Genomic DNA, 26,914 nt, shown 5'->3' with positions numbered 1-26,914 from the left:
CCAAATTTCCTTTTTAGTCCATCTTTTAATTAAAATTATTACCTATAAATCAAAAAAATTCTCATTTCCACTGAAATATGAAAAAAAAATAAAAATAAAATTTCAATCTTAGTTGCACCATTCATCGTACATACACATCTATTTTATATATAAACATGTATTTATGCATGCATACTTCGTATATGAATATATTTGATATAATTATAAGGATATTTTGAGATAACTGTGAATAGTTAAAGGAGTATTTTGGAATAAAAATTGATAGTTATAGAGATAAATTTAATATAATTATAAGAATATTTTTGGAATAATTGTAGGTAGCTAAGGGAATATTTTAAAATAATTATTGATGATTATATTAATATAAAATCTTCTATTTAGAGTTGTATAATTCCCCCTAACTTTTTTCACCGCAAAGCCTTTTGGCTACTTTCCCCTTTTATACTTTAAAAAAAAAAACATATTTGCCTAGATCTATTTATGCCCTTTAACTCACTATTAAAATGGGATCATTGTTTTAAAAATTATAAGGGAAAAAGAAAAAAAAGAGTACAAAGACAAATTGTAGTGTCCGGCCCCTCCCAGGGACTTGTTTCGTGCGCGAACATCTTACTTAGAAGACCGTTGATATTTTCCCAAATGAGATAAAACTTTGTAATGTAATTTCTTTTCCCTTTCCTTGCATTTCGTGAGGCGCCTGTGTGTCAACGTCTCCTTCTCTTTTGCATGACCCTTCTACGTTTAGCATCTCTCTCTCAAACTAATTTCAGAGTGGACAAAGAAGAAACCCTAAAGACCCAGACCAGGTAGGGTAATTTTTTGCACGTTTTGATGCTATTATTCTATTTTTTCCTTGACATATAGTTGTTTAACCTCTACTGGATAGATTGACGCACAGTTCATTCTAATTTGTTCACGAATTTCTGAATTCTTTCATATTTGGAAAACGATGGGACTTTTACGAATTTGAACTATGGTTTGACAATTTGTTGTGTATTTATGTATGTGTGTATGTGTAGATGGGTACGCGGGGTGGGTGTTTTAAGTGGTTTCTGAATAATATTTATTTTTCTGTGAACAGGGAATTGGTTATATGTATAATAAAGAAGAAATGATGACCAATTTGTTGAATTTACGAAGCAGTGATATGCTTCATGAGTAGATGGAGGCAATTCTTGCTGTTCGTTGCTGGGTTTCGTGAAGCTTTTATTGGTCCTGTTATTCATGTAATTGGTCAGGATAAACCAGTTTAGAGTGGCTGTTATGGAGCATTTGCCTCATGATGCGACAAGATTTAGTGGGAGGTTCGAGTATTTGTTAAGATGGGTCCCAAAAAATGAGCAAATATAATGAAATGGATACAAAAGAAGATCAAGATGATCGGCCATCCTCACCTTACTGGGTGTTGCAGCATCTCTCTGGGGAGGCATTTAGAGTGGCTGGTGAGGCAATACAGAATGTTCACTTGGGTAGTTCGAGCACCCCGCCACAAGGACTAGAGCATAGACGTAGTCGAAGTGAAGTTTTAATAGCGGGGCACAAGCGTGATAACAATTTTCAGAAATGGAAGGCTCAGGTGCAGAAGGCTTGGAAATGGGGTAGCAATTCGCAGGAACAAAGTTTCCGGTCGAGTTTCAATCCCGAGGTCTTGGCAAACCAAAAGCGTCAATGGAGTCAGAATCACTCCATAATCCAGGCATGTTGCTCTTTTTGCTATTTATTTTTTAAAATCATTCTATTAATGCATGCGGGCTTTTGCAAGAATTGTCAATAGATGTGTATTTATTGGTTTTTGATTGAAGAAGTCATAGTTTTAAAAATTTATGGTAGAATAATAAAAGATTGCTTTTGCAAAAATTGTCAATATGTGTGTATCTGTTGTATAAATGCTTCCTGTAAAGTACAATCAAGTTGCAGTAACCAGGGAACTTACACTAAGGTCGTGATGATTCCTGGACCACAAGCATGTTGTTCTAGAGATTTTAAGCCTCATTTTCATGAAATTTGATGAATTCAAATGACTGATTTTATCATTTTGCATTGTGTTAGCTTCGTGGGAGTCTCTTGCAGCATTACATCAAGACTGACCTGCCAATTAACATCATAAGTGGAGTAATATTTGATTAATGAATGAAAGCTTGAACAAGATCATAGATGATGAGTTTGAAAAGTATTGCAACTAATATAACTATAAACAGTTCAGTAAAGTACTCGTAAGGTGCAAAATAAATAGTTCTAAAAGATGAGCGTGACATAAAAGACGCAATGTGAGCTCCTATAAGATCAGTGGCACAAGTAAAATCATGCTGGTTATAAGCAAAAAACATGAAGCTTGATGCTGTACAACTATATGTCTTGACAGGCAATATACCAGATGAGCAAAAGCACTAAAGGTGGCCTAAGAGATTTGAGCAGTTTCAGCTTATTTGGTTGATATTCACGAAAAAATATGGCAGAAGCATTAATCACAATAATGTTAATTAAACTTCTGTCACTTGTAAAATTTGAGCATTTATGTGAACCTTATAATGCTATAAATTGTGAAAGGAGAAGCTAGAACAACACGCCTCCTATACATGTGTATCTATACGCATGTACATGTATCGTAGAAATGTCAAACCTGATGCAGAAATTGGAAATGCAAGTATTTCCCTAATTGAGCTGACTTTTTTTTTTTTTGTTTTAATTTGCCTACTGACTCTTAAAAAGAAAGTTCAACATATCAAATTGTCCTTTTTGAGGACTCAGTTCCTTGCTATTCAAGATGAGGTTCTAGAAACTCATTATTATTAACTTTATATAAGTTTTTATTTAGACCATAAGCTATCTAGGTTCAGGTCAATTGTTGCTAAATCAGCAGCCAACTTCTAGCAACAGTACAAGTGTATAACCATCAAACCTCCTGGGGCACTGGGAAAAAAATGCAGTAGAAAATTACAAATTTGAAATGAATGAAAGGAAATCTAAGTGACCTGAGGAAAAAAAGAAGGAACTTACTGCTTTTTTCCTTTTCTTTTCTTTTTTCTAAATATAAAGGAGTAAAGAGACAAACTTTCAACAAGTGCTGAGGTTATGATCACTGTAAATCGTTTATAAGGAAAAAAATTCTCTCTCTCTCTCTCTCTCTCTCTCTCCAATTATTGTTGCTTTATGTTCAACGTCCATTAAAAGCTGGCTTTCATTTTTTGTTGTTGTTGTCACCACTACAAATTCCAAGGTCATGTGTCCGTGCTCCTTTTAACTCTGGTGTGCAATCTTGTAAAACCTGGCCAGTCTCTTACAGTCATACATATGTAATAATTCCTTTTAATGAAATGTTAATGCATTCAGTCCCACTAATCCACATGTACACAGGTACGTGTAAGGAACTGAAATCATTAGAAAGCAATCTATTGGTTATGCTCAAAACATGATATCTGGCATGCATTTAGTATTCCACACCTACTATGAGAATGGTAAAACACATAGTTAATTTCCTGTAAGGCTATCTTTAGTTGTGCTGAAGCCTTGGAATCAGCTAGTCAAAGAGATATTTCTGATGGTGATGGTTTCTTGCTATGCAAATGACTTCAAAATTGAATTTGAATTCTAGATACGAAAATGGACTGAAGAGGTGCAATTAAAAATCGCAATTAAATAAAGGTTGCATTAAAAACTACTGAGCAAAAGAATTTAATTCAACCTAATTTTAATCCCAGTAAATGCTTTTAGTCATTTATCTCTGTTGTTATTAAAAAAAGAGGACAAATGTTTATGGAGCCATTGATTTTACTTTCAACTAACAAAGGAGAAGCCTTTGAGAATTGGCTGGCACATTTCCTTGTTAACTAGGAAGTCCCTGAGTCATTGTATTAGAAATTGAAATGATAAAACATGGAAAACACCTCATTTCATGATTATAAATAAATTATATGAAATACCTACCCAAACTATTTTTATATAGCTTCGTCAATCTCTATTTGCTATTGTTCAACTTTCTATTAAAGTAGGTATATTGAGAGGAAAAAATGAAGACATGTAGGGCTGGCTTAAATTTCTTGTTTGAACTTCTAATCACATCTTACCAAATGCAATGGAACATTTTCTTCTTCCTTTTTTGGTGACAAGTTCCAATCTTTATAGGGTGAGCGAACTCAAACTCAAGACCTTGGATGGATAACAAGACTTGGGTGGGGTTGCCTACCACTGCTAACCTGACTCCTCACAGTCCAATTGTTGATACTTTTTCCATAAGTTTCCTTGCCATATTGTTTGTTTATGAGTGCTGGTATCAAAAGATAGGCGCTAGTTAAATGTTCACAGAAGCAAAATATCTGCTTAGAGAATCTAGAAACTTTGTAAAGACACATATGACAATAAATTTTCTATCCCAACAAATAAGACGAAGCAAATGTAATGAAAGAAATAAGCATGTGATGCTTATGTACAGATATTTCTTTCTCAATTTTTTTAGAATTGTTCATTTGTATCATGCCCTTGAAGCTACTACTTTTTAATTTTAGTCACTGCTTAATTGTTTTTTAAAAAATATGATATTTGGAAGCTGTAAAGTATTTCCTTACAGATCTTATGTTCTTCAAGTTCAACAACAATTTTCTGGTTAACTTTGTGCAAAGGATCATAATAATGTCTGAATGGAGGGAAATCTTGAAAATCTTGAATACTGACCCATCAAATGAGCCTAAATGTCGTAAAATGAAGACAAATTGAACTCAATGATGGCAGGAAAAGAAAAGTAAACCCCCGTAATCATTCTCTTTCTCCAGCATTTTCTCAATAATCCTTAAGTTCCACTAGGTGGGGTCGGCTATGTGAATCCTTTTCCACCAATTCATATGATCAAGGGCATTTTCCTCGGCTAGAAAAAGTTTCAAAATAAAAGCCCTGAAATTCTTGTTTTTTTTTTTTGGTCATACACTTTCTCGGCAAGCAATCAAACTTATGCTATAATCCCAGTTTCCTCTACTCCCTACTCCCCCTAAAAAAAAAAACAAAACTAGCATATATATATATATATATATATATTAATATCTAGCCAAGCACATTTTACATAACATTGGCATTTTTACCCCTGTTTTACCATCTACCCCTTAATGTGGAAAGTTTTGGCGATAGGTTGTGGCCAGAGGCTGTGGGCATCTCTGAAGAAAGCAAGGATGAAACAGAATTGAAAAAGGTAGTGGACATGAAGGTGTATAAACTTTGATCAACCACGAAGGAAGGGAAAGGTAAGAAAAGTTTGTGTCATAGCAATTGTATGAACTCAAATATGCAGGGCGGAAAAGTTTAAAAATAGATGATGGTAGAAAGATGTTGAGGAATCTTAGAATTGCTGTATGTCTGACTGAGATAAAGGAGGAAATCATTTTCAGAAGAAAACAAAGAATGGAGGGAACATTTCGGAAGAGGGCAGTATGATAGTGAGTTTGCATGTGATTATGGTCTATTGTTGGATGAGATTCATGAAAATTTGAATTATATGTCCGACTCTTCTCATGCTCTTTGGTATATTTCTTATGTCCCCCTTTCTTTGCTTGAAGATTTGGAGGATGCTTCGATCTTTGAGGAGGGGGAATTGGGTGTAGACTTAATTATGACTAATCAATGTAGGGATGGGTTACTGTGTATTCTGGTGGAGGAGATTACTGTGCAGAATTTTGGTGCTAAAAATATTCTGGATGATATGAATGTGCTTGGCTGATCCTAGAGGGAATGAAGTTCTATTTGACTGGGCTAAATGAAAAGTGACTAAAGTTCAGTGGGAACTAGAAAGATTATGGAGCTCTATTGATCACAAGGGGAAGGGTTTAAAGAGAATTTTCAATTAGGGTTTGTTAGTTTTCTGTTTTATTGCCATTTTTGGTTTTTTCTCTTGTTTCATTTTGTTTCTTTTGCAATGAGGATCTCTTGTCCCTAGTAAAAGTTGTCAAAATGAGAATGCTAAAGTGGAGGAGTGGTGAATGTTAAAAGATAAACTAAGAGATGAACATATTTCATGGTAAGTTAAGCATAGCAAGACTGAATAAGAGAGGGGCGGCTCAGATGGTTTGAATTGTGCACCAGTGAACGATGAGGAGTGAGCTAGTTAGTGGCAGTAAAAGGGGTAGCGATAGACCTAAATACCTTGGAATGAGGTAGTAAGGATTTAATAGCCCTTAAAATTATCGGAGGACATTGCCCATGATCTTGCAAATTGGTGGAAAAAGATTCATATAGCTGATTCCACTTAGTGGGGCTTAAGGCGTGGTTGTTTGTCGTTGTTGTAGGATGTCTTGTTCTCTCATTGGTTGTAATTCTCTCTTTTCTCTTTCTTAATATGTTTCTTTTCTCTCTCAAATTTCCTTCTCATTGTGTATTTTCCCTGTTAGCTCAGCATTTAAAATTGAAAGTTGTGAGGCACACTCCTTAATTTCAGACATAATTTTGTTCTTCCTCATTATTTTTCATTTCTTAGTTAATTTATAAAGTTAAAAATTTTAAAAATTAGGAACTTGTAAAAAGCAACCAGTAAGAAAATACAAATTAGGTAGATAGGGATGATATCAGTCAAGTTGTATATGTCTTCAGAATGGGGTTTCTTAAGGTAAGTTGCAAGCATGGGAAGGAGTAAGCGGTATTTTCTAGAACTTATAATACCTCTTGAGTGCCATTCATATATTATATTAAACACACAGAACAGAAAAAATTCAGATTTGTATGCAACTAACAAAAACCATAACTTTAAATTCAATTAAAAACACTCTTTTCTTTCTCTCTTTCCCTATGTATTAGTCCAGCTAAAAGAATTTGCTGGGAAGCCTAAGAGGTGATTGGACTACCTCAAATTATGTTTGTTGAACATGGAGTTGGAGCATTGGCCTTAGAATTGTGTGGAATTGAAGGCCAAATTTAATTTTCTGTTCCCAAACACAACATCAGGTAATCCAATGGTATCATATATTTTGCTCGAAAACCTTTGATATTTATGGAACTATGACTACCTTCTCCGTACTGGCAGAATCTGCTGCACTTTGCCACAACAGGTAAAAATTTAATGACTACTGAAAGCTCTCTCCCACTCCCAGGATAGGGAAAAATGACCCCCCCTCCCCGGGAAAAAAGCATAAGAAAAAAAATCAAAATTAAGGAAAGTCATACATTATCTAAGTGCGAGGGAAATTGATGAAAGTCTCGCAAGTATAATGTATGGTACATAATGTGGAATAAATAAAAAAAAGTTATTTAAAAAAATATAAATATTTTGCTAGACAAAAAAAGAAAAGAAAAGAAGATCAAAATACATCACACAAATTTAAAAATCCCATGAATATAGATTGCTAGAAATAAATTCAACCCAAGAAGAGAACAAATCAGCAAACACAAAAGGGAAAAAAATTAAAAAGGCTGCAAGAATAATAAATGTTATGTATGCCATTCATCTATAGTGCATACAACTTATCTCCGACATCTTGAAGGAAAATAAAAAAAAAAATTATTAGGAAATTCGTTGTTGATGACATAGATCAAAAAGCTCTAGAGTGTCAGAGAGCAATGCTGAATATGGAGATAGATATGTATTCATAGGGCTTTTGCCAAAATCATGTTCACAGTTTCCCATATGCTTATGCATGCAAGAAATTTGTGGAAAGAACACAAAAAAGTTGAAGAACTTGATGCTTACTATTGAACTAGATTGATGAGTTTTTCTAGCATTTTTGTTTGTTTGTGGATGCTTGAAAATAATCGAAGATAGGTGGAAGAGGATATTGTCAAAGGGATGTTTATGGAGGCGGTTGAATTGTTGGAAGAAGTTGTTGGTGTGTTATGTTCTGGATAGCCAATGGCCCAACATTGGGTGATGTTCTGAAAAGGGGGGGGGGGGGGGGCAGAGAGGAGAACCAAGCAATCCCTAGAAAGATAGAGTGAGATGAGTGTCGGGTGAGAGGTGAAATGATCTTGATGGGTGGAGGGAATCCTTGAACTTGAGGGATTCCAATGTTGGGGGAAACTTCTGTGGGTTGTCATCCTCCATTGAGAGAATGCCAAGTCAGCTTTCAACAAATGAGACAAATAAATTGTTGGTCCAATGGGGCGGCAATACGTGGTCAAGGTAAGAGAATAAAGGACACGTGGTGTTTGTCACATGTGACAGATGCATGAGTAGCCTAGGAAAAGGCTAAAGGGGTTGAGATTCCCCTTACAAACTGTGATTCAAGCCTACTAATCCAAGATTCTCTAAGAAGACCTTGCCATGTCTCTGCAACTAGTTCTGGGGGTGCCCATTGCAAGTATGTTCTTGTGCAAGGTTACAAATATAAGATAACAATAAGTTTACAACTAGAGGATGGCTTCTCCTTCCTCTAATCATCTCCTAGGCTCTTAGCTCTCCTTTACACAACAAAGTCAATCTTCCTTCACTGAAGTTGTTCTTCCATCATAATTGTACCTGTCACCTTAAACCCTAGCCTCTGCATTCGTCCTCCTCTATCGCCTCAAACCCTAGTCCCACCTGGCACCCAACCCTCTGCAATCATCCTTCTGACGCTAGGAGCAGATAGAAACTTAATATACCTAGAAGCGATCGAAGAGGACATTGTGGTGGTTGTAACTCCATCGCTAGATTTAATTAAGGTCGAGAAACTCAAGAAATTTGATTGCTCGAAAACCAACGACTTGAACCTCCATTTTCCTCTATTGAAGGGGTCGCTCTCTGCAACCCTGTTTCGTCTTCTTTTCTCAACCCTCTTCAGATATATTCCACTTTTGAACCCTAGCTTATCTTTGCAGCAAGTCCTCCTTGGCTGTTAGAATTGAACAGGAGCAGTGAATCTCAACGATTCTCGCTTGATTGAGACTACTTGAACTAGAAGCGTCCGTGTCGATTCTCTGTTGGTGTCCCCTTCAGCGACTTATTTTGGTAGCTTTCTAGCAGGGTCATCCTCTTCGATATTCAGCATCAGAGATGGTTCTGCCTTCGACAGTGTTTGCTTGGAATTCTTCAGCATCATAGATGGTTTCACAACCCCAGCAGGCTTCTTGTTAATCATCAGCAGGGCTTCGCAAGTTTCCTACCTTCACTTTGGGAGGCTCTCGGACTTCCTGCCTAGGGCTTGTTGGTTGTTTTTTGGTTATTTTCTGTATGTGCTGCTTTGGTAATTTGCTGGTTGTTTATGCTCTCTTGCCTTGTGGAACAGTGTCTGTATTTCTGGCAGCGTAATTGCATATGGGTATGGGGGAAGGGAAGGAGATAGTCAGACATACTACTGTGAAGATTGAGAGAAAAATTTCCAATGCTAACCACTTGGGTTCAGCTTTTAGGCTGTCTGAATTTGCAGGGAGGTTCTTCTCTTTGATCTTACTGAAAAAGGGGGAGTTGTTATGGATCTTGAGATCCCTGGTGGTGATGTGTTTGGGTCCCCTAGAAGCAGTGAATGGGCGAGTGGGGATGCTCTTTTCTGTGGAGAGGGAGACAAGATTTGTATAAAACTGAGGAGCAATGGGCGGGGTAGGTTTATTTGTATTAAGAAGCGGCATCTTGGAGGTTTAAGTGTCCTAGAAGGAAATCAGTGCAAGGGATGGCACAAATTTTTAGAAGCCTTGATGAAGCTGTCTTTTGACTTCGAGGGATACTGCATTATGATATGTGCAGATTGTGGCTCCAAGAACATAGTTCTTTGGGAGCAGACCTTGGAGAAACAGAATGAGTTTCGGAGGCTCTTGGATAACAAATCATTCTCCGAAGTTGTCAAAGAGCATCTGATAAAGGGAAGAAGAATTGGGCAATTCGGGAGTAATTTCTCCCCTAATGAGGGTAGTGGGGACTGCAAACGTGGGCATTTAAATGATGGGCCTAGTAGGGGTGTCTGTAGGTGGGTTGAGAAGGGTAAAATTATTGTGGTATCAAAACTGATTCAGGAGGAGGAAACAAGACCTTCCAAACCTAAGAGTTTAAGACCTAATGAAGCGGGTATCCCTTCTAGAGGTTAGATGAGTAACATGAATTGGAATCGCCCGGGGGGGGGGGGGGGAGTTAGAAAGAATGGCGGGAAAAGCTCTCAAGGAAAATTGAATGGAGAGGTATTAAAAACACAATGCTTGGAAGACTCGAAGGTGATGGGAGAGAATTTGAGGATTGCACCGCTCTATGTCGAGCCAAAAACATCTTTCGATTTAGCTAGTGGGCCATCAGAAAGGGAGCCAAAGATTCTTGAGAGTTTTGGGGGGGAGGGGGGGAGGGTAGAGGAGGTATCTGATATAGAAGATGACTTGAGCAGTTTTTGTGAATCTGACATGGAATTGTTGGTGGATCAATTAAGAGTTGATTTAGCTTTGCATGAAGAGGAAGCCTTGGCTCAATTAATAGAGGAAAGCTTCGTAGGAGAGGGAGTGGAAGCTTTAGGATAGGGTGACAAGCTTACACAAAGCACACAGCTGTATGGTGAAGAATGTATTAAATTTCTCTGAAACTGCGCAAGGGGTTAGTAATAATATTAAGCACAATTTAAACCAGATGAAAGAATTGATAGATAAGGGGTCTTTGCCCTTGTCACGTGAGCCTAATTCTAATATGGTGGACTTTGTTGATATTCCTTTGGTAAAAGGGGCGGTAATGATGTAGAGGCAGCTTTTTATTTGGCTGGTCTTGTCCATATTTGGAAAAGGTATTCTTCCCCTTCTTGTTCAATCCATTATTGCTTGACACTTTATGCCACATGAAGGGTTCTTTAGTGATAGCGCTTCTTGTATTGGTCTGGGGGGTACTGAGAGACACATTCCATATCCTAATAAAGATCTTGAGGACCTGGGTTTGAAATTAGTTAGTCCAATAGGGATTGAGGTGAAATTGCCAGTGAGTACTACTAGAACTTATGAGTGGGAAAAAAAGGTGCAGAAAGAACTTAAGAATTTAGTTTCTTCTATTAACTATGGGGGAGGGAAGGGAGTTGGTAAGGGAGGTAAATGAGTGAAGTTATGAAAATCGTTAGTTGGATTGTTAAGAGTGCTAGGAGATTATAGAAAGAGGGGTTTAATAAAAGAGATCCTGCTTAGACCCTTGATATGATTTTGATTCAGGAGACCAAACTTGAGAATGTTGATTTTTGGGGGGGGGGGGAGGTGCTAGAGGGATTTGGGAAGGTCGCGATAAGGATTGGGCTTTCGTACCTTCTCAAGGGTTAGTGGGTGGTATTTTGGTATGTGGGATACTCACTCTATTGTTAAAGTGGATAGTCTTGTAGGTTTTTTCTATTTTTCCGTTTAATAGATGTGAGAGGCTAGGGTAATTGGTGGGTTTCCTTGGTGTGTGGTCCTTTTAGACCAACTCTTAAGAGCTCCTTTTGAGATGAACTTGGTTATGTGTATGACTTTTGTGCTCCTAATTGGATTGTGGGTGGTGATTTTAATGCGGTGAGGTTACCTCAAGAGAAAAGAGGAGGTGATAGAGTTACTGCTACTATGCTGAGTTTTGACTCTTTTATTAGGGATTGTGGTTTGAGAGACCTTCCTGTGGATAATGCCAATTTTATGTGGTTGGTGGGTTGGGCTAGAGCGGTGGTGAGTAGGCTTGATGGATTCCTTTTTTTTATATGGAGTGTGAGGGCGAGTTCCCCAATCTCTCTCAACTATTTTATCTAGGTCCACTTCTGACCACTTTCCCATCTTATTGAATTGAGAAAGATTGCTTGGGGAGTGGGGACCTACTCCTTTTAGGTTAGAAAATATGTGGTTGGATCATGATTCCTTTTAGCCCTTAGTCAGGAATTCTTGGAATGAGGATGCGGAGAGGGTTGGGAAGGCTTTAGATTCATGAAAAAACTTAAAAGTTAAAAAAAGAAATTGAAAGAAGGGAATAGGGAGTTGTTTGGAGAATTAAGGTTTAGAAAGGCTAGTATCTTAGGAGTTGGTTGAGTTAGATAGGAAGAAAGAAGATGATACTTTGTCGGGGAAGGAAGGGATGAGAAGAGTATCTTGAAGAATGAGTTGGAAGAGGTGATTTTCAAGGAAATGAGGAGTTGGAGGTAGAATATGAAGTTTAAATGGATTAAAGATAGTGATTGTAATTCTAGATGTTTTCATAGGATAGCAACAGGGAAAATGAGGTAGAATTTGATCAGGGAGTCCGAAGTGGATAAGGGGGTCATGATAATTGATCATAGTCAAATTGCTGCCGAAATCATTAAGTTTTATTCTAATTTGTATTGTAAGGAGGATGTTAGCAAACCTATGATTGAAGGATTAGAGTGGGACCCTTTATTTGTGGAGAGATGGGTTGGTTGGAAAGACCTTTGGAGGAAGAGGAAGTGAGGGCCACTATGTTTGGAATGGAGAGGGATAAATCTCCAGGACTGGATAGTTTTAATATGGCTCTCTTCCAAGATTGTTGGAAGGTGGTTAATTATGATTTGCTTAAGGTCTTTAATGAATTTTACGAAAATGGGATTTTAAGCAAGAGTATCAATTCCACTTTCATATTTCTTGTGCCGAAGAAGAATAAATCTATGAAGATTTTGGACTATAGATCTATTAGCTTAGTTTCTAGTGTTTATAAAATCATCACTAAAGTTTTAGCTAGTAGGCTGAGTGTGGTGCTTGATGGGACTGTTTCAAAGGCTCAGAGTGCATTTATGGGGGGTAGGCAAATTGTGGATGTGCTAATGAGGTCGTGGAGGATATTTTGAGAAGGAAGAAGGGTATCATCTTTAAGTTGGATTTTGAGATTATGATAGAGAGAACTAGAAGTTCCTGGATAAGATCTTTGTCAGGAAGGGGTTCGGAGAGAGATGTGGCATTGGATTAGAGGCTGCTTTCTTAATGTGAGCTACTTGGTATTAGTAAATGATGAGACTAAATCTTGGCTTATGGCTACGAGAGAAATTAGGCAAGGTGACCCTCTTTCCCCGTTTTTGTTTGTTTTAGTGGCCAATTCTTTGAGTAAAATGGTGGATAGGGCAATGGATAGAGGTTTATTGAAAGGCTTGGAAGTGGGGAGAGAGGGCGTCAAGGTTTTGCACCTTCAATTTGCTAATGATACCATCTTTTTTCTAGAGGATCATAAACCATCATTTAATAATATTTTGGGTCTTCTTCATGTTTTTGAGAAGATTTTTGAGCTTAAGATTAATATGGGTAAGAGCGGTATCGCTTCTATCAATATGGATGTTGAGAATGTTTGGGAGCTATCTATGGAGGTGGGGTGTAGTGTTTTGGAATGGCTGCTGGCCTATCTTGGGGTTCCTTTGGGGGGGTGACCCTAGATCTAGTAGCTTTTGGGATCTTGTTGTGGAAAGGGATTCTAAGAGACTGGATGGGTGGAAAGGTGCCCCTTTCTTCTTTTTTTTTTCTCTTGGTGGTAGAATTACTTTTATCCATGCCTGTCTTTCTAGTATCCCTTCATATTTTGTTTCGATTTTAAGATTCCAATGGCAAATAAGGTTGAGAAGATTATGAGAGATTTTTTGTGGTTGAGGGTAGGGGGCAGTACAGATCATCTTGTTAGTTGGGGAGTGGTGGGTAGGTCTGAATAGGAGGGTGGTTTGGGTATTGGAAATCTGGTGTCTAAAAATATAGCCCTTTTGGCTAAATGGCTTTGGTGGTTTATGCTAGAGAATTCCTCTCTGTGGCGTTTGGTTGTTAAAAGTAAGTATGGATTAGACGAAAATGGGTGGGATACTAATTTGAGATTTAGATGTTCTTCAGAGAGTTTGTGGAAAGCTATCTCTCAGAGTTATCCCCTCTTCATTCCCATATTAAATTCCGGGTGGGTAGAGGTAGTAATATCCGGTTTTGGAAAGATCCTTGGTTGGGGAATGTAGTTTTATCCACCTCTTTTCCACACCTTTTTCACCTAAGCTTAGGGCAGGATGAGTCCATTTCTTATTTTGTTGTTGATCTAGGTAGTCCTTTGCTTTCTTGAGATTTCCACTTCCTATGATCATTAAATGATAGGGAGATGGGAGAGCTATCCTCTTTTCTAGTCTTGTTGAATAACTGTTGTGTTTCTTTAGAGGAGGATAAGCGGTCTTGGTCTTTGGATTCATTGGGTGTTTATTCGTGCAAATCTTTTTGTGATTTTTTGAATAGGTCGAGCTTTTCTTTTCCTCTCTGCAGTTTCGTTTGGAAGGCCAAAGTCCCCTTTAAAATTAAGGCTTTTATTTGGTTGGTTGCGCTTGATAGAATTAATACCAATAACTTGCTGCAGGTCCTAACCTTTGAAGGCTATATCTCCAGACAAATGTTTTCTTTGCCTTATTGTTCAGAATCATCATCATATTTGTTCATTCATTGTGACTATGCTTGGGGTGTTTGGAATAAGTTATTTGGTATTAGGTGAATGTTGGGAGAGTTCTAAGACAGTGGGGAATTTTTTGGCAGTGACTTTTGCTGGATTTGGCAGGAAAAAGGAAGAGCCAGTGCTTTGGAAGTGTGCTTTTTTGCAGTTTTTTGGGGGTTGTGGATGGAGCGTAATGCATGCTTTTTTCTAGGGAAGAAGTTGGCTCAGTTGCTGGTTTGGGAAAAGATACATTATTTGGATTCTTTTTGGTGTGTGGGACAAGGGAATTTTAAGGGGGTGAGCTTTTCTGTTATTCAGTTTGATTGGCGTTATGTTTTGGATTGTTAGTTCGTGATGGTTTTTTTTCTCTTTTGTTCTTTAGTCCATAGGTTGTTCCTTTGTGTTCTTTTATCTGGATTTTTCAGACGTTGGTAAGGAGATGCCATATTCTCCTAGCTGTATATTCTTATTCTATTAGTGAATTTTTCTTTTATTGTAAAAAAAAAAAAAAAAGAAAGTTTACAACTATGCTCATGTAAGTTGAATGCTGGTCAATTTCATAATCTTGGGCAACAAAGGCATGCATGCGTGGGTTGTCATCCTACATTGAGAGAATGCCATGTCGGGTTTCTACCAATTGGTCCAATGGGGTGGCGATACATGGTCAGGGTGAGACAGAAGAAAAAGTGAGTGCATGCATAAGCAGACTGAGGGAAGGTAGAGGGGGTTGAGATTCCCTTTAACAAACCTTGATTTGAGCCTATCAAGTTAAGGCTCCTAGAACATCATAGGATTTGGATTGGTAAGGAGACCTCGCTGCATGTCTCCATAACCACTGCCAGTTTGTTCTCGTGCAAGGGTGGAAAACATAAGATGATAATTATTTTATAGTTGTGCGCATGTAAGTTGAATGGGGGCCAATCCCATAACAAGGCAAAACATTAATTTTTTGCACCTGCATTTTGTAATGTTATGAGGTTTGTTTTCTCCACTTCAAGTTCTTTTAGTAGCATATAAGCACTTAAAAAAAAGTTCCATAGTTATATTCATTTATCTGGCTGGTTGTGTGGTTATGTTTTTCTAGTCTAAAGCTCATTATTTGAGTACAAGTAAAAGTTGGAAGGTGTACTCTTGCCAATGGGCTTAAAGAATCAACATACAATTCAATGCCAATGGTAACCTATGTCTATAGATTGAATAAAATTCTTTAGAAATCTTTAGAAACATTAATATATGGGTTTCTAGGGTTTAAAGAATTTGTTAGTAGTCTTTTTTCTAATGTTCTTGCTAAGAAAGTTCTTACAAAAGGAGGCATAGACATGCTCCTTACCTTCAACTTTGCATGTAAGTCCCCATTTGTCGGACTTGAACTTGTCTCTTAACAAGCTGGGAGCCTGGGGTCTTTGTACAAAAAATAAACTTTGCTAACTAGATCTCATTATGTAAGATTTGATGCTTTTGATTCCTTTACTTTGTGTTTGAGGCTACAATTTAAAGCCATGATCTCAATCTACTAAACTTCTTCCATCTGTACGCAACAAAGCCTGAGTGTAATAATTTGAGTTTCCATGGTTTTTGGGGTATTCAGTTAGAAAGGAATTGACACATTTTTAACCGACATTTGTTGCTTTGCTATAGATTTGGTTTCTTTGCATATTACGGGCTCTCTCTGCTGATAATTTCAAGGGGAATGCTTTCCCGATTTTCAGAGGGATTGTCTAGCAGGGGTTGGTTTGTTATTATTTCTTTTTTGTACTCTTTTTTTTCCGCCTCTGTATCTTCTTTTGTCTTTGCTCTGTGCACTTCTGTTCTCCACTTTGTATCTTCTCTGGTGATGAAATATATTTTTTGTTTAAAAAAAGCAAAGCCCGAATTTGTACCTTTAGATGAGTCCAAACACATCTAGAAGTGGTTGGTGTGTTGCACGTGGGGTGCAATACATGCTAAAGAGAGATGCAGCATTGTAGATTGAATTCTATCTTGAATGTACCACAGAGACTAGGCCAGAAATGAGCCGAGCGGAGCTTTTTGGTCTTCGCTCGGATTGGTCAAAATACATATTATCGAGCCTGACTTAAGCTCTATTATTTATTCGTTCTTGAGTTTGATTCTACTTCTGAAAAGTTGAAGCTCAACTAAATTTGGTTTTTGAGCTTGAATTGGGCTTTTAGTTATTTCAATCTTAAATATAATATTTTTATAAATATTTCATGAGCCTATCAGATGCTTGAACTTGAGCTTCTAAAGCCTATCAGGCCTAAAGTTGAGCCCAAGCTTAGTTTGATCTTATTTAGTTCAAGCTTTAGTCAAGCCTTAATCAAGCCAAACTTGAGTTGTTGAATTCATTTGTAGCCATAGTTGAATTTACAGGGATGATATATATGTGCCTGTGTGGTTTCCTTGCCCCCTCCTTTTCCTAGTTAAAAGAAGGCATGTTTGAGCTTGGAATCCAAGTTTCTGAAGCTTCTGTTTAGAAAAATGTTTTGCGTTTTTATTTATTTATTATTATTTATTTTTTTAAGCTTTTGATAATTGAGACTGTATTTCCCTATTCTATTTAGAACACTGTGTAGAATTGTAGATTATTATTGTGAAATGCTACCTGATATAGTAAATTTGTTGTGAATAAAATTCTCTATGCATGGAGTTTTTTAATCAATTTAATAAGTAATCTTATATTTTTTTAAAGGGCACTCTTTGTATTATTATTTTTTAAGCCCAAAATTGATAATACATCTTGTTCTTATATTGTGTTTTATCATGTGTATAGTTTGGGTTATTTTCACCACCCATGTATCCTTAAAAAAAAGGATCAGTGTACACAGCCTTACCCTACTTTTATGGGGAGAGGCTGTTTCCTTGGACTCGAACCCGTGATCAACCAGTCACAAAGGAGCAACCTTACTGTTGATCCAAGTCCCACCCTCACTCATGTATCTTAATGGTCATGTCCAATTCTATGTGCGTTCTTAACTATCTTATTCGAGGATGCTATTGCAGGACCATAAAAAATACAAGGAGCCCACCTTGCTTTTTGAACACTTCATCGTTGCGGGTCTTCACTCAGATGTTAATCTCGAAGTTGTGGAGGATGCATTTGCCAAAAGGAAGAAGTGGGAATTGGAGATGACAAAATCTGGCAGCAAAAATCTCAGTATGCTGGAGAATCGGGGGCCTTCACTTCCAACTCTGGAACCTCAGGTTGACGGATTGGCTAAATTAGCACTTTGTAGGCATAAATGTTTTGCATTTTTCAGACCAATTATTTTTCTGTCCCTCTTTCTATTTTCTGACAATTGTGATGATAATACATGATGAGCAATAGGGTTTTTTTGGCTTGGCCTCTCGCAATATCCCCTTGTTCATGGTTTCAATAACATAATTCAGCTACGTGATCCATGGCTGCTGTTTTTTTCACTTAGGAAAAAATGTTTGCTGTTTTCTTAATTTGGTGTTTTTGGATGGAGAGGGAAAGCTAGAATTCTTGTGTTAGATTCTGAATTGACATATTTGATTTGGAATAGAGTGGTCATTTTGGCTTCATTATGGGCTTTGGCATTTGGAGTTTTGGAGGACTTTCTGTGAATGATATTCAGAGCAATTAGAGAGCTTTATAGTTTCAGTAATATTCTGTTTCTTGCAGTTGCTGTCTACCTATTTTCTTGGAAGATGCCTTATCCTCTTTTTCATTTTTCCCCTCTTCGTCATAATAGTTTTTCTTCATTTATCCAGGATACCTTTTCGCCCCCTTGTATAAGAAAGTCATGACTTCCAAGAGTGAGATTACATGTGTCATTTGGAAAGAGCTTGTGCATGTTGCTTCACCTGACATTTACTTGCCAAGTTATTTGATTCTGAAACCTTAGCTAATTTTCTTGTTTGCATTTATCTGGAATATGCATTTAACGAATATTGCTTTTTGTAGTCTGTTTTGTTTGAATGCCTGATATTCTTGTCTCTGTACCAATTAACAGATTCTTTTTAAATATCCTCCTGGGAAGAAATTGTCCATGCGTTTGAAGGATTTAGCAGCCTTCTGTTTTCCTGGTGGTGTAAAGGTTTGATCTTTCTTAGTTCTTATGATGTCTGGATTACTATTGAACAGTGTTATACCTGACTCTAGATTTGTTTGTGTGATAGTATTTGTTGAATAACACTATTCAATTGCAAAACATTTTGGTAATATACATCGTTGTTTAGAGTTTATGGTGATAGTGATAGCCATGATGGTTTGTGTAGGGACTGTTTCCTGAAGTTCTAATGAGATTAGCAAATTTTCGAGCATTTGTACAATTTTATTTTGTTGATCCTAGAAATCATAAAGGCACATTAACTATAAAGTTGCTTATGTGGCCTTTCAATTTGGAAATTGCCGAATCCCGCCTCTCTTAATTAACTGAGTAACTTCTGATTCATGTGTGTTAGACCAAGAAATGATTCTTTGAGCTAATCATTCAGAAAGGTATTTCTGCTGATGAAAAGTGATTCATGAATTTGAAAATTTGACTTTTGAAGGTTTATTTTTGGTTTAAAATAGTGAGAAATGGTAGAATCAATACTGCTTTGCTAAACCAAGGATCAATTTTACACAAGAGGTTAGTGTAAAGGAACAGGAATTCTCTACTGACAAAAACCTGGTGCAGACTGTCTTGCTTTAATAGTTGGTTAAAAATCAAAATTATTGGAAAACCCCCCAGAAATGATCTTCTCGATGGAAATTTAGTCCGAGGGATCCTCTAATGTGCAGTTCATTACTTTTTAGGTATTGTCCATCACCAACTTTTGATCCTACCTATTTGTACAAAGCTTTTAAAAGGGGCTGATAGTGTGTGACCAAAGAGGGTTAATATACTTCCTGAAGTTCTCCTTGTGGCTCTAAGAGAATGTCAAATTATGCCTATTTTCTTTTCAACAGAAAAAGAAGAAAATGTACCCCAGTATGGGGTTGCTTGCGTAGTATCCAAGTGTTCAGCCCAGAAGATTTTATGTTGAATTGGGTTGTCTGAGAGTTGTGATAGCCCATTAGCATGTCATACTTCTGGTGGAAGATTAGCCATGCAATGGTGCTTAAACAAGATCTGTTATATCTTTCATTTTTTAATGTCGTTTATGGGTTACAAGGCAGGTGTTATTTGGTTTTTGATTATTTTTTGGAGTTCTTTTCGTTATTGTGATTTGATTTTCTTCTTTTCCATTTTTCCTCAAAATCTTTTTTCTTAATGCAGGCACACTTACTGGAAAGGACTCCATCACTGAGTGATCTAAATGAACTTGTTTATGGACAGGTGTGGCAGATTAATTCTCACATGGTCTTGATGCTTCATTTCCATCTCTTATGGACAAATATGTTGTTATTTTGTCATTTAGCATTATTACCTATGTTAGTAACTGTAAGGTATTATGGTAATTGTGATGTACGTATCACTGTGATTAGGTTTTCAATTTTACACGACATTTTTAACATGGTATCAGAGCATGATCTTGAGACTTATAACCCCAAGTGCCTCAGCCGCCTCCAAGCTGATTCCTAAAGGATACTCTGCATGTTTACCTCCATAGGAGAGCTGTAAGGACCACTGCAGGCTTGAAACTAACCCAGCAGCCGCCAGAAAACACAGCAGTTGCTGAAAAATTCCTGGATGACGCTGCGTCTTCAGGAACACAAAAACCCCTTGAAATTATGCAAAAACAAAACCATAGCCACCCAAGGACACTGCTGATCTGCCAAGCTCTGGAATCCCACTACCGGAGTGTCCCCCTTGCACCATTGTGTTCCAGTTGAAGGTTGGCAGCTCCAGCTCCATGCGTTGGCGCATGAGTCTTCTTACAGCCATGTTTTTGGCTTGTTCTGATCCAATGTGGTTTGAACTCTATGAAGAAAAAATATTATCTAGTTTTGGAGTATGAAGATTAGTCAAGAGATCCAATTTTACTTGTACATGCACCGCACTCCGGTAATGGTTGTGTGATGCTGCTGGAGACTACTGTTGGAGACTGTTTGTCAGTGGTCCTGAGCTTGTTGGAGCTTAGAAACAGTGTTATGTTATTGTATTGGTGAGTTGTTTGTGGATTTTTATCCTGTTTGTTGTTGGTCTTGGTTGTGTATGTTGGAATGGAGTCCTTGAACCCCTAAAGTATGTTTCTTTTGTTGTTAAATTGCATGAATGTGTGCATCTGGATGTCTGCAAAGAAATTTGTGACTATGTTAAACTCCTATGCTCCAGTAATATAACTTGCATGTACGATCTTTCCTTGAAGACTCTCAACTACAATAGGGAGACAGGAGTGTGAGTTACTTGTGGAGATGAAGTGCCTCCATCAAGAGCTCAATATTGTGCAACCCATAATAGTTGATGTCTGTGAGGTGTAGAGGCAGAGGAAGCATTTCTTTGAGTCCTAGCGGGTTTGAAACCGGAGTTCTGACTCATTCAGTTCCGGATTCTTGGTACTGCAGATTTTCATCCTTTGCTGATTTTTATTCTCATGTTCTTAATGCCACCTCCATCATCCAGTCCTCAACTTTTGGTTCTAGTGTTCTGACCTCTAGTTCTGAGAAGATTGTATTTGTTAGGCAAGGTGTTTCTGGCCATCAAGAAGTTTCTGGGTTGGTTTGAACACTGACACAAGTGTACTCATTGTGCACAAAAGGGTCATACGGTTGAGCCGTGTTGGATTCTTCAGAGTAAATCCTCACGCATCACCAATGCAGCTAACTGAAATTCATCTCTTATGGTACAACTATTGTGGAGCTATTTCTTTTAGAGGAGTATTCAAAGTTCTTATAGTATCAACCATCCCTGCAAGCTTCTCTTACCATTACATCTCTTGTTCAGATAGGTAATCCTGGAGGTTGCCTGCCAATACCTCTACCACTGTTTCTTTGAGGTGTAATCAACTTCTTTGCACTCCAGTATTCTTTTGAAAATTTGACCTGTATTATCATTGCTCATGGGCCTACTATTATAGTAAAAGGAATAAGGCACAATAAATCTTACTCCCTCTCTTTCTCTATCTGTCTGTCTGTCGTCTATTTTGTATATTCTTAATATTTCTTTTAACATCATAAAGGTTAAAAATCCACAAATTGTTCCATAACATTCTTTCCTTTGTTGCCATTCAAAATTTGAACACGAGGAAGACGATTGGTGGAGGACATTAGGCTGGTGGACTTTTCTACTTTGAGCTACTATCTCCCTCCACTGCCTACACCGTTGCTGTTACACCACTTAAATTCATTGTTGCCTTGGTCATCCTTCATTAGACACGCTTAAACAGTTGGTTCATACTCTGAGTTTTGTGTCTAGTCTTGAGCTTGAGTCTTGTTCGCTGGGGTAGTCCCATCATGTTCTGTTTGCTGTCCAAGTCAATAGACAGGCAGTTTGCCTTTTCATGTTAGTTCTTTTTGATGTCTTTGGTCCAAGTTGTCCTGTTAGAGATGGTGATACAGGACAGCATCCTGGAAATATAGCCAATACATAATTTGGGGAGAGAGAGAGGAGAGGAGAAGAAGAAGAAGAAGAAGAAGAAGATGTTCATCATCAATTCAAATTCAACAATAACCACCTCCTACATGGCTTTTACACACTTTTCATAAGAAAGCCTCTAACGCATGAGATTACACATGTATGCTTAAAACTACATGAAACAAAGTAACAAACACATCCTTAAAATACACAAATATTACAAACAAGCCTCCAAATAACATAATCTTATATTAATTAAACAAAAAACATAATCAACTATGAACTTAACCCAACAATACTACATGAAACAAACACATCCTTGAAATACACAAATATTACAAAAAAGCCTCCAAATAACATAATCCTATACTAATTAAACAAAAAACATAATAAACTATGAACTAAACCCATCAATCCCTTGATCCAATTCTTCTGAATTAGGCTCCAATGCGGATCTACCCATGGTCTTGCTTCTTGTCCTACATCAAATCTCCCTGAATTAGTAAAAGCTTGGTCTCGAATTTTGAAATGTGGAGGACCATAAGTAAGAGGCAACTTGGACTCTTCGAAAGCTAGTGCTTGAGTAACGCAAGAAAGTATGCTCTGCTGGCAACATTGTAGACTTGAATTGAAAATTGGCATCAATGAACACATCAAGAATGAAAAATTCAATTGTAGGAATGTTTGAAAGATTTTAAACGTCTTCAAACACATTTATTTCCTTGCTTGTAGTGTATTCAAGTTGAGTAACTTTGACATGATTAATTATCTTAGATACTTTGTCCTAGTTGGTTGGTAGAGTAGGCTTCAAAATGATCTTCTTACCATTATAATGGAAGATGTATGTGTTCTCGTGTCCTTGAGTCACACCCAAATCATCAAACCAAGGAGAACCAAGGAGTACATGGCCAATGTTCTTGGGTATAATATAACGCCAAATAGTCACCCATTTTTATGGGAACCAAACACCGTTCACACACATGGAAAGTAGCATTGTCAATCCAAGATTTTTCATAAGGCTTTGGGTGGGGTTTTTATTATGTTAAGTGGTTCATATACTGAGTGGAATGCATGTACAAAGAGAAAACATGGTGGAAAAATCAAGATGCTGGGGGCAGCAAGGGAAACAGTTGACGGTTTCACCATAACCGTCGACGGTTTGGCTAGATAGTTGATGGAATCTTGCATGGTTTGGCCCAATTTCAGAGGTTTTTTCTCTCTATCTGAAACCTTCGACGGTTTGCCTGAAACCGTCAATGGTTTGGCTCAGGGAACCCAATGCAGATTTCAAATTTTGAAAGAGAGAAGTTAAGTTGGTTGGGGTTTGGAGGGAAAACCTCCGAGAACTTTATATATACGTTGTATATGATGTCTATGTAAATGGTTGATGTATTTGTTCATGTCCTTTGGACAAGAAGATAGTGAAATTGTTGCCGTTTGCTCCCATAGATGTAGGCATTGTCAAACCACGTCATTCCTTATGTATATGTTGTTATTGCTTTCATATAATTGTTGTGGATTGTTTCTGTATAGTTTACCATTGAGTGTTGCGTGTGTTTGATCCTATAAATATTCCGCTGTACAATTTGTTTTTCACAACAAATTGGTATTAGAACATTGTTGTAATGGCCTCTGGAATTTCGTCTACAAAATTTGATGTTGTCAAATTTGATGGAACCAAAAATTTCAGTTTGTGGTAGAGAAGGGTGAAGGATTTGTTAGTGCAGCAAGGAATGATGAAGGCCTTATACGGAATTCAATCGGAAGGCATGGATGAAACAAGTTGGAATGAATTTGAGGCAAAGGAAGTGTCAACCATCCGACTTTGTTTGGCTGATGATGTGTTGTATCATGTCATGGATGAGGATTCTCCGGCAGCAGTTTGGCGAAAACTGGAAAGCCGGTATATGTCTAAGTCTTTATAGAACAAATTGTTTCTTTAGCAAAGGTTGTATTGGCTTAAGATGGTGGAAGGTTTGGATTTGAACCAACACATCAATGCATTCAATCAAATTGTAAGTGAATTGATGCGTGTTGATGTGAAGTTCGAGGAGGAAGACAAGGCGCAAATGCTATTGAATTCCCTACCTGTGTCTCACACGTATGAAAATTTGGTTACCACTTTGACATGGGGCAAAGAAAGCCTGAATTTGGAAGAGGTGACAAGCGCATTGCTCGATTTTAATCAAAGAAAAATTGCCAGCGATGAAATTTGACATTATGATGGGCTTGTAGTGAAGAGTAACCATAAACGTGGGAGAGAAAAATTCAGGAATAGATTGAGTGGTAATAAGTTTCAGTTGCAGTCCAGGAAGAAGAAGGACATAAAGTGTTTTAAATGCGGGAAAATTGGGTACATAAGACCGAAATGTTCGGAGTGGAAAAAAGGGAATGCTGAAAATCAAGAGGGTTCGTCAAAATCTGCAAATGTAGTGAAAGGAGACTTAGAAAACAGTGGTAGTGATATGCTATTTGTTTCATCGGGTTCAGAATGCCTCTCAGATTCTTGGATCCTAAATTATGGATGCTCTTATCACATGATATCAAATAGAAAATGGTTTAACACCTATAGGTCAGTTAATACTGGTTCTATTTTGATGGGAAATGATATTTCATGCAAAATAATTGGTATTGGAAATGTCAAAATCAAAATGTCTGATGATGTTGTGAGGACCTTATGTGATGTAAGACATGTACCGGATCTACGGAAGAATGTAATTTCATTGGGCACTTTAGATTGTAACGGGTATAGTTACAAGTTTGAAAGTGGAATAATGAAAGTGTGTGAAGGCGACTTGATGGTGATGAAAGGACAAAAGGTAGCGGGTAATATCTATGCATTGTAGGGTACAACAATTGTAGGTGGAGCTACAGTTGTAGAATTCGAGTCATATGTTTTGTGGCATATGTGGTTAGAGCATATGGATGACTATATGTATTCAGATGTTTGGGGATCAGTGAAGATAGTATTACGGGGTGGACATATGTATTTCATGGGTTTATCACGACAGGTGTTGGTGTACTTCGTGCGGAACAAGTCAGAGGTGATTGTCAAGTTTTACTTGTGGCTGAGGTAGAAAACCAGATCAAGAGAGAGATCCTCAGGTCAGACATTGGTATTGAGTACGCTGGTTTAGTTCAAGGAGTTTTGTGAGCAGGGTAGGTTGTATGCAGGGCTTGTAGGGAACTTCTTGTTGAAGTCAGTGAGTATGGCGCGTTTCTCGTTTAACCGATTGCCAAAGGTATCACTAGATGGGAGAGTTGCAGGAGAATAGTGGACAGGTTTTGCGGTAGACTACTTTGGTTTGAGTATGTCCATAGGTGCACATTTCTAGTGAGGTGAGATCTAGACTTGATGTTATGTCCGGATAGTACATCTTTCTAGGGTATAGGAAAGGTGGGTTCAAGCTGGGTGATCTAACGACAAACGAAGTGGTGATCAGTGGAGACATGGTTTTTGGTGAGAAAGCCATGGTGCAACGTACTCAGGTAAAGGAAGAGAAATAGATGCCAGAAAACATGTGATGCAGGTGGAGTTACAGACTCAGGGCAGAGATGACATGGTTCATATTAGAAGGAGTTTTAACTCGGGAGACCAGCAAGAAAACAACGGGTCCAGATGCACTATCAGGCCACCACTTAGGTATAAATTTGATGTTCTGGTGTTTTATGCATTAATTACTACCCGCAATAAGGTTCCTACTATTTTTGAAGTTGTAGTGCACAACAAAGAGAAAAATAGATGGAGGAATGTTATGGTGGAGGAGATGGAGTTGATGCATAATAATCAGATGTTGGAGTTGGTGGAGCTTCCAGTGGGGAAGAGGGTGATAGGATGCAAGGGGTTGATGTTTCCGTTGTTTGTGGATGACATGTTATTTGCTAAGAAGGCTTTGACTGAAGCTAATCAGTTGGGAACTCTGTTGAAAGGTTTTGACATGAAGGTTTTGGGTACGACCAAGAAGAGTCCTGGTTTGAAGATCCACATGGACAGAGTTGCAGGGAGATTGGTGTTATCTCAGGGTGGCTTTGTGGATATAATTGCAGGGAGATTTTATTTGTCATCTCAGGGTGGTTTTTTGGAGAATCAATGTAAATTGCCTAACGCTCGGTACCTAAGAACGGACGGTGATGTTTGGGATATGTCAAAGGTCCCCTATGCCGGTGCAATGGGGTGTTTCGGCAGGCAATAGAATGGTCCGCCAGTTGTGAGCTATGTTGACGCTAGGGGTGTACACGGTTCGTTTCGGTTCGGTTTTTGCCAAAACCGCCAACCGAACCGAACTCCTTGGTTTTCAAAATGACTGAACCGAAACCGAACCGTATACCGTCGGTTTATGAACAAACCAAACCGTGAACTTTGCGGTTCGGTTCGGTTATTTTCGATTTTACCGAATTTTGAACTATCAAAAGAATATTAATACTTGAGCCTGGGAGCCACAGCCCATTACGGCATTACAGAACTCCTGGGCCAGGGCTTTAATTGCAAAGCCCAAACCATGAGACATGTTAAAAGGCGGATCCATACAAAATATATAAGGTGGGATCCTAGTTCACTTTCCATTTCCAACCGATGTGGGATGGCTAGCAAGGTTCCTGTAGCTGCATGTGCCTTTGCAAATCTGCTTGCCCTCTTTGCAGTTCACCGGTGGCCACCGGCCTCTCTCTCTCTCTCTCGCAAACACACACACACAAACAGAGATGGGGGTGTGCACTGTGCACTGCACACCAAGACGGTGAAGAAATCTTCTCGGCAGCCAGCAGGTGATCGAGAAGTACTACTCTCGCATAGTCGCATGACCCTGGATTTCCACACCAAAACGAGATCGCCGGCTTCTCCTGTTCTCCACCCACCTCATGAAACGGATCTAGAAGGCAGAAGGGTTCTGTGTTCTGTCCGTCGTGTCCGAGGCATCTCTCTCAAGCTCCAAGAAGAGGAGCACGAGCGTCGCATGGAGCCATGGACTTCGTCCCAGAAATCTCCGCTATCTAGACCGACCAGAGGTGGATTCGGAGGTGGTTTCTCGCCGACGACTGGCGATCCAACACGGCAACACCAACAGGCAGCATCTATAATATATAATTATTTTTTATTAATTCGGTTTTCGGTTTTTTCGGTTCGGTTTTTGTCCAAAACCGAAACCGAAACCGAAACCGAAACCAAAAAATTTTTGTATTTCAAAACCGAAACCGAAACCGAAAC

At 38.2% G+C, this 26,914-nt stretch overlaps 1 protein-coding gene across 3 annotated transcripts in view; it reads left to right on the top strand.

Moving 5' to 3' along the window:
- Positions 1 to 559: 559 nt before the first annotated feature.
- LOC131155149 (uncharacterized) overlaps positions 560 to 26,914 on the top strand; it is a 127,268-nt gene continuing 100,913 nt past the window's right edge. For 2 of the 3 annotated variants that reach the window (XR_009136753.1, XR_009136754.1), the window contains exons 1-5: positions 643 to 806; positions 1,082 to 1,696; positions 17,249 to 17,449; positions 18,223 to 18,306; positions 19,474 to 19,533. Coding sequence is in view for 1 of the 3 variants with exons in the window: in XM_058108087.1 (XP_057964070.1) it covers positions 1,337 to 1,696; positions 17,249 to 17,449; positions 18,223 to 18,306; positions 19,474 to 19,533 (705 nt within the window). In the remaining 2 variants the exon portion in view is untranslated. Of the gene's footprint in view, positions 807 to 1,081; positions 1,697 to 17,248; positions 17,450 to 18,222; positions 18,307 to 19,473; positions 19,534 to 26,914 lie in introns of all 3 variants that reach the window. The other variant, XM_058108087.1, reaches the window with a different exon arrangement.

Source organism: Malania oleifera, chromosome 5, assembly GCF_029873635.1.
Source record: "Malania oleifera isolate guangnan ecotype guangnan chromosome 5, ASM2987363v1, whole genome shotgun sequence".
NCBI lineage: Eukaryota > Viridiplantae > Streptophyta > Magnoliopsida > Santalales > Ximeniaceae > Malania > Malania oleifera.
Note: the sequence above shows the minus strand (reverse complement) of the source record. Positions and strands in the feature narration are given on the sequence as shown.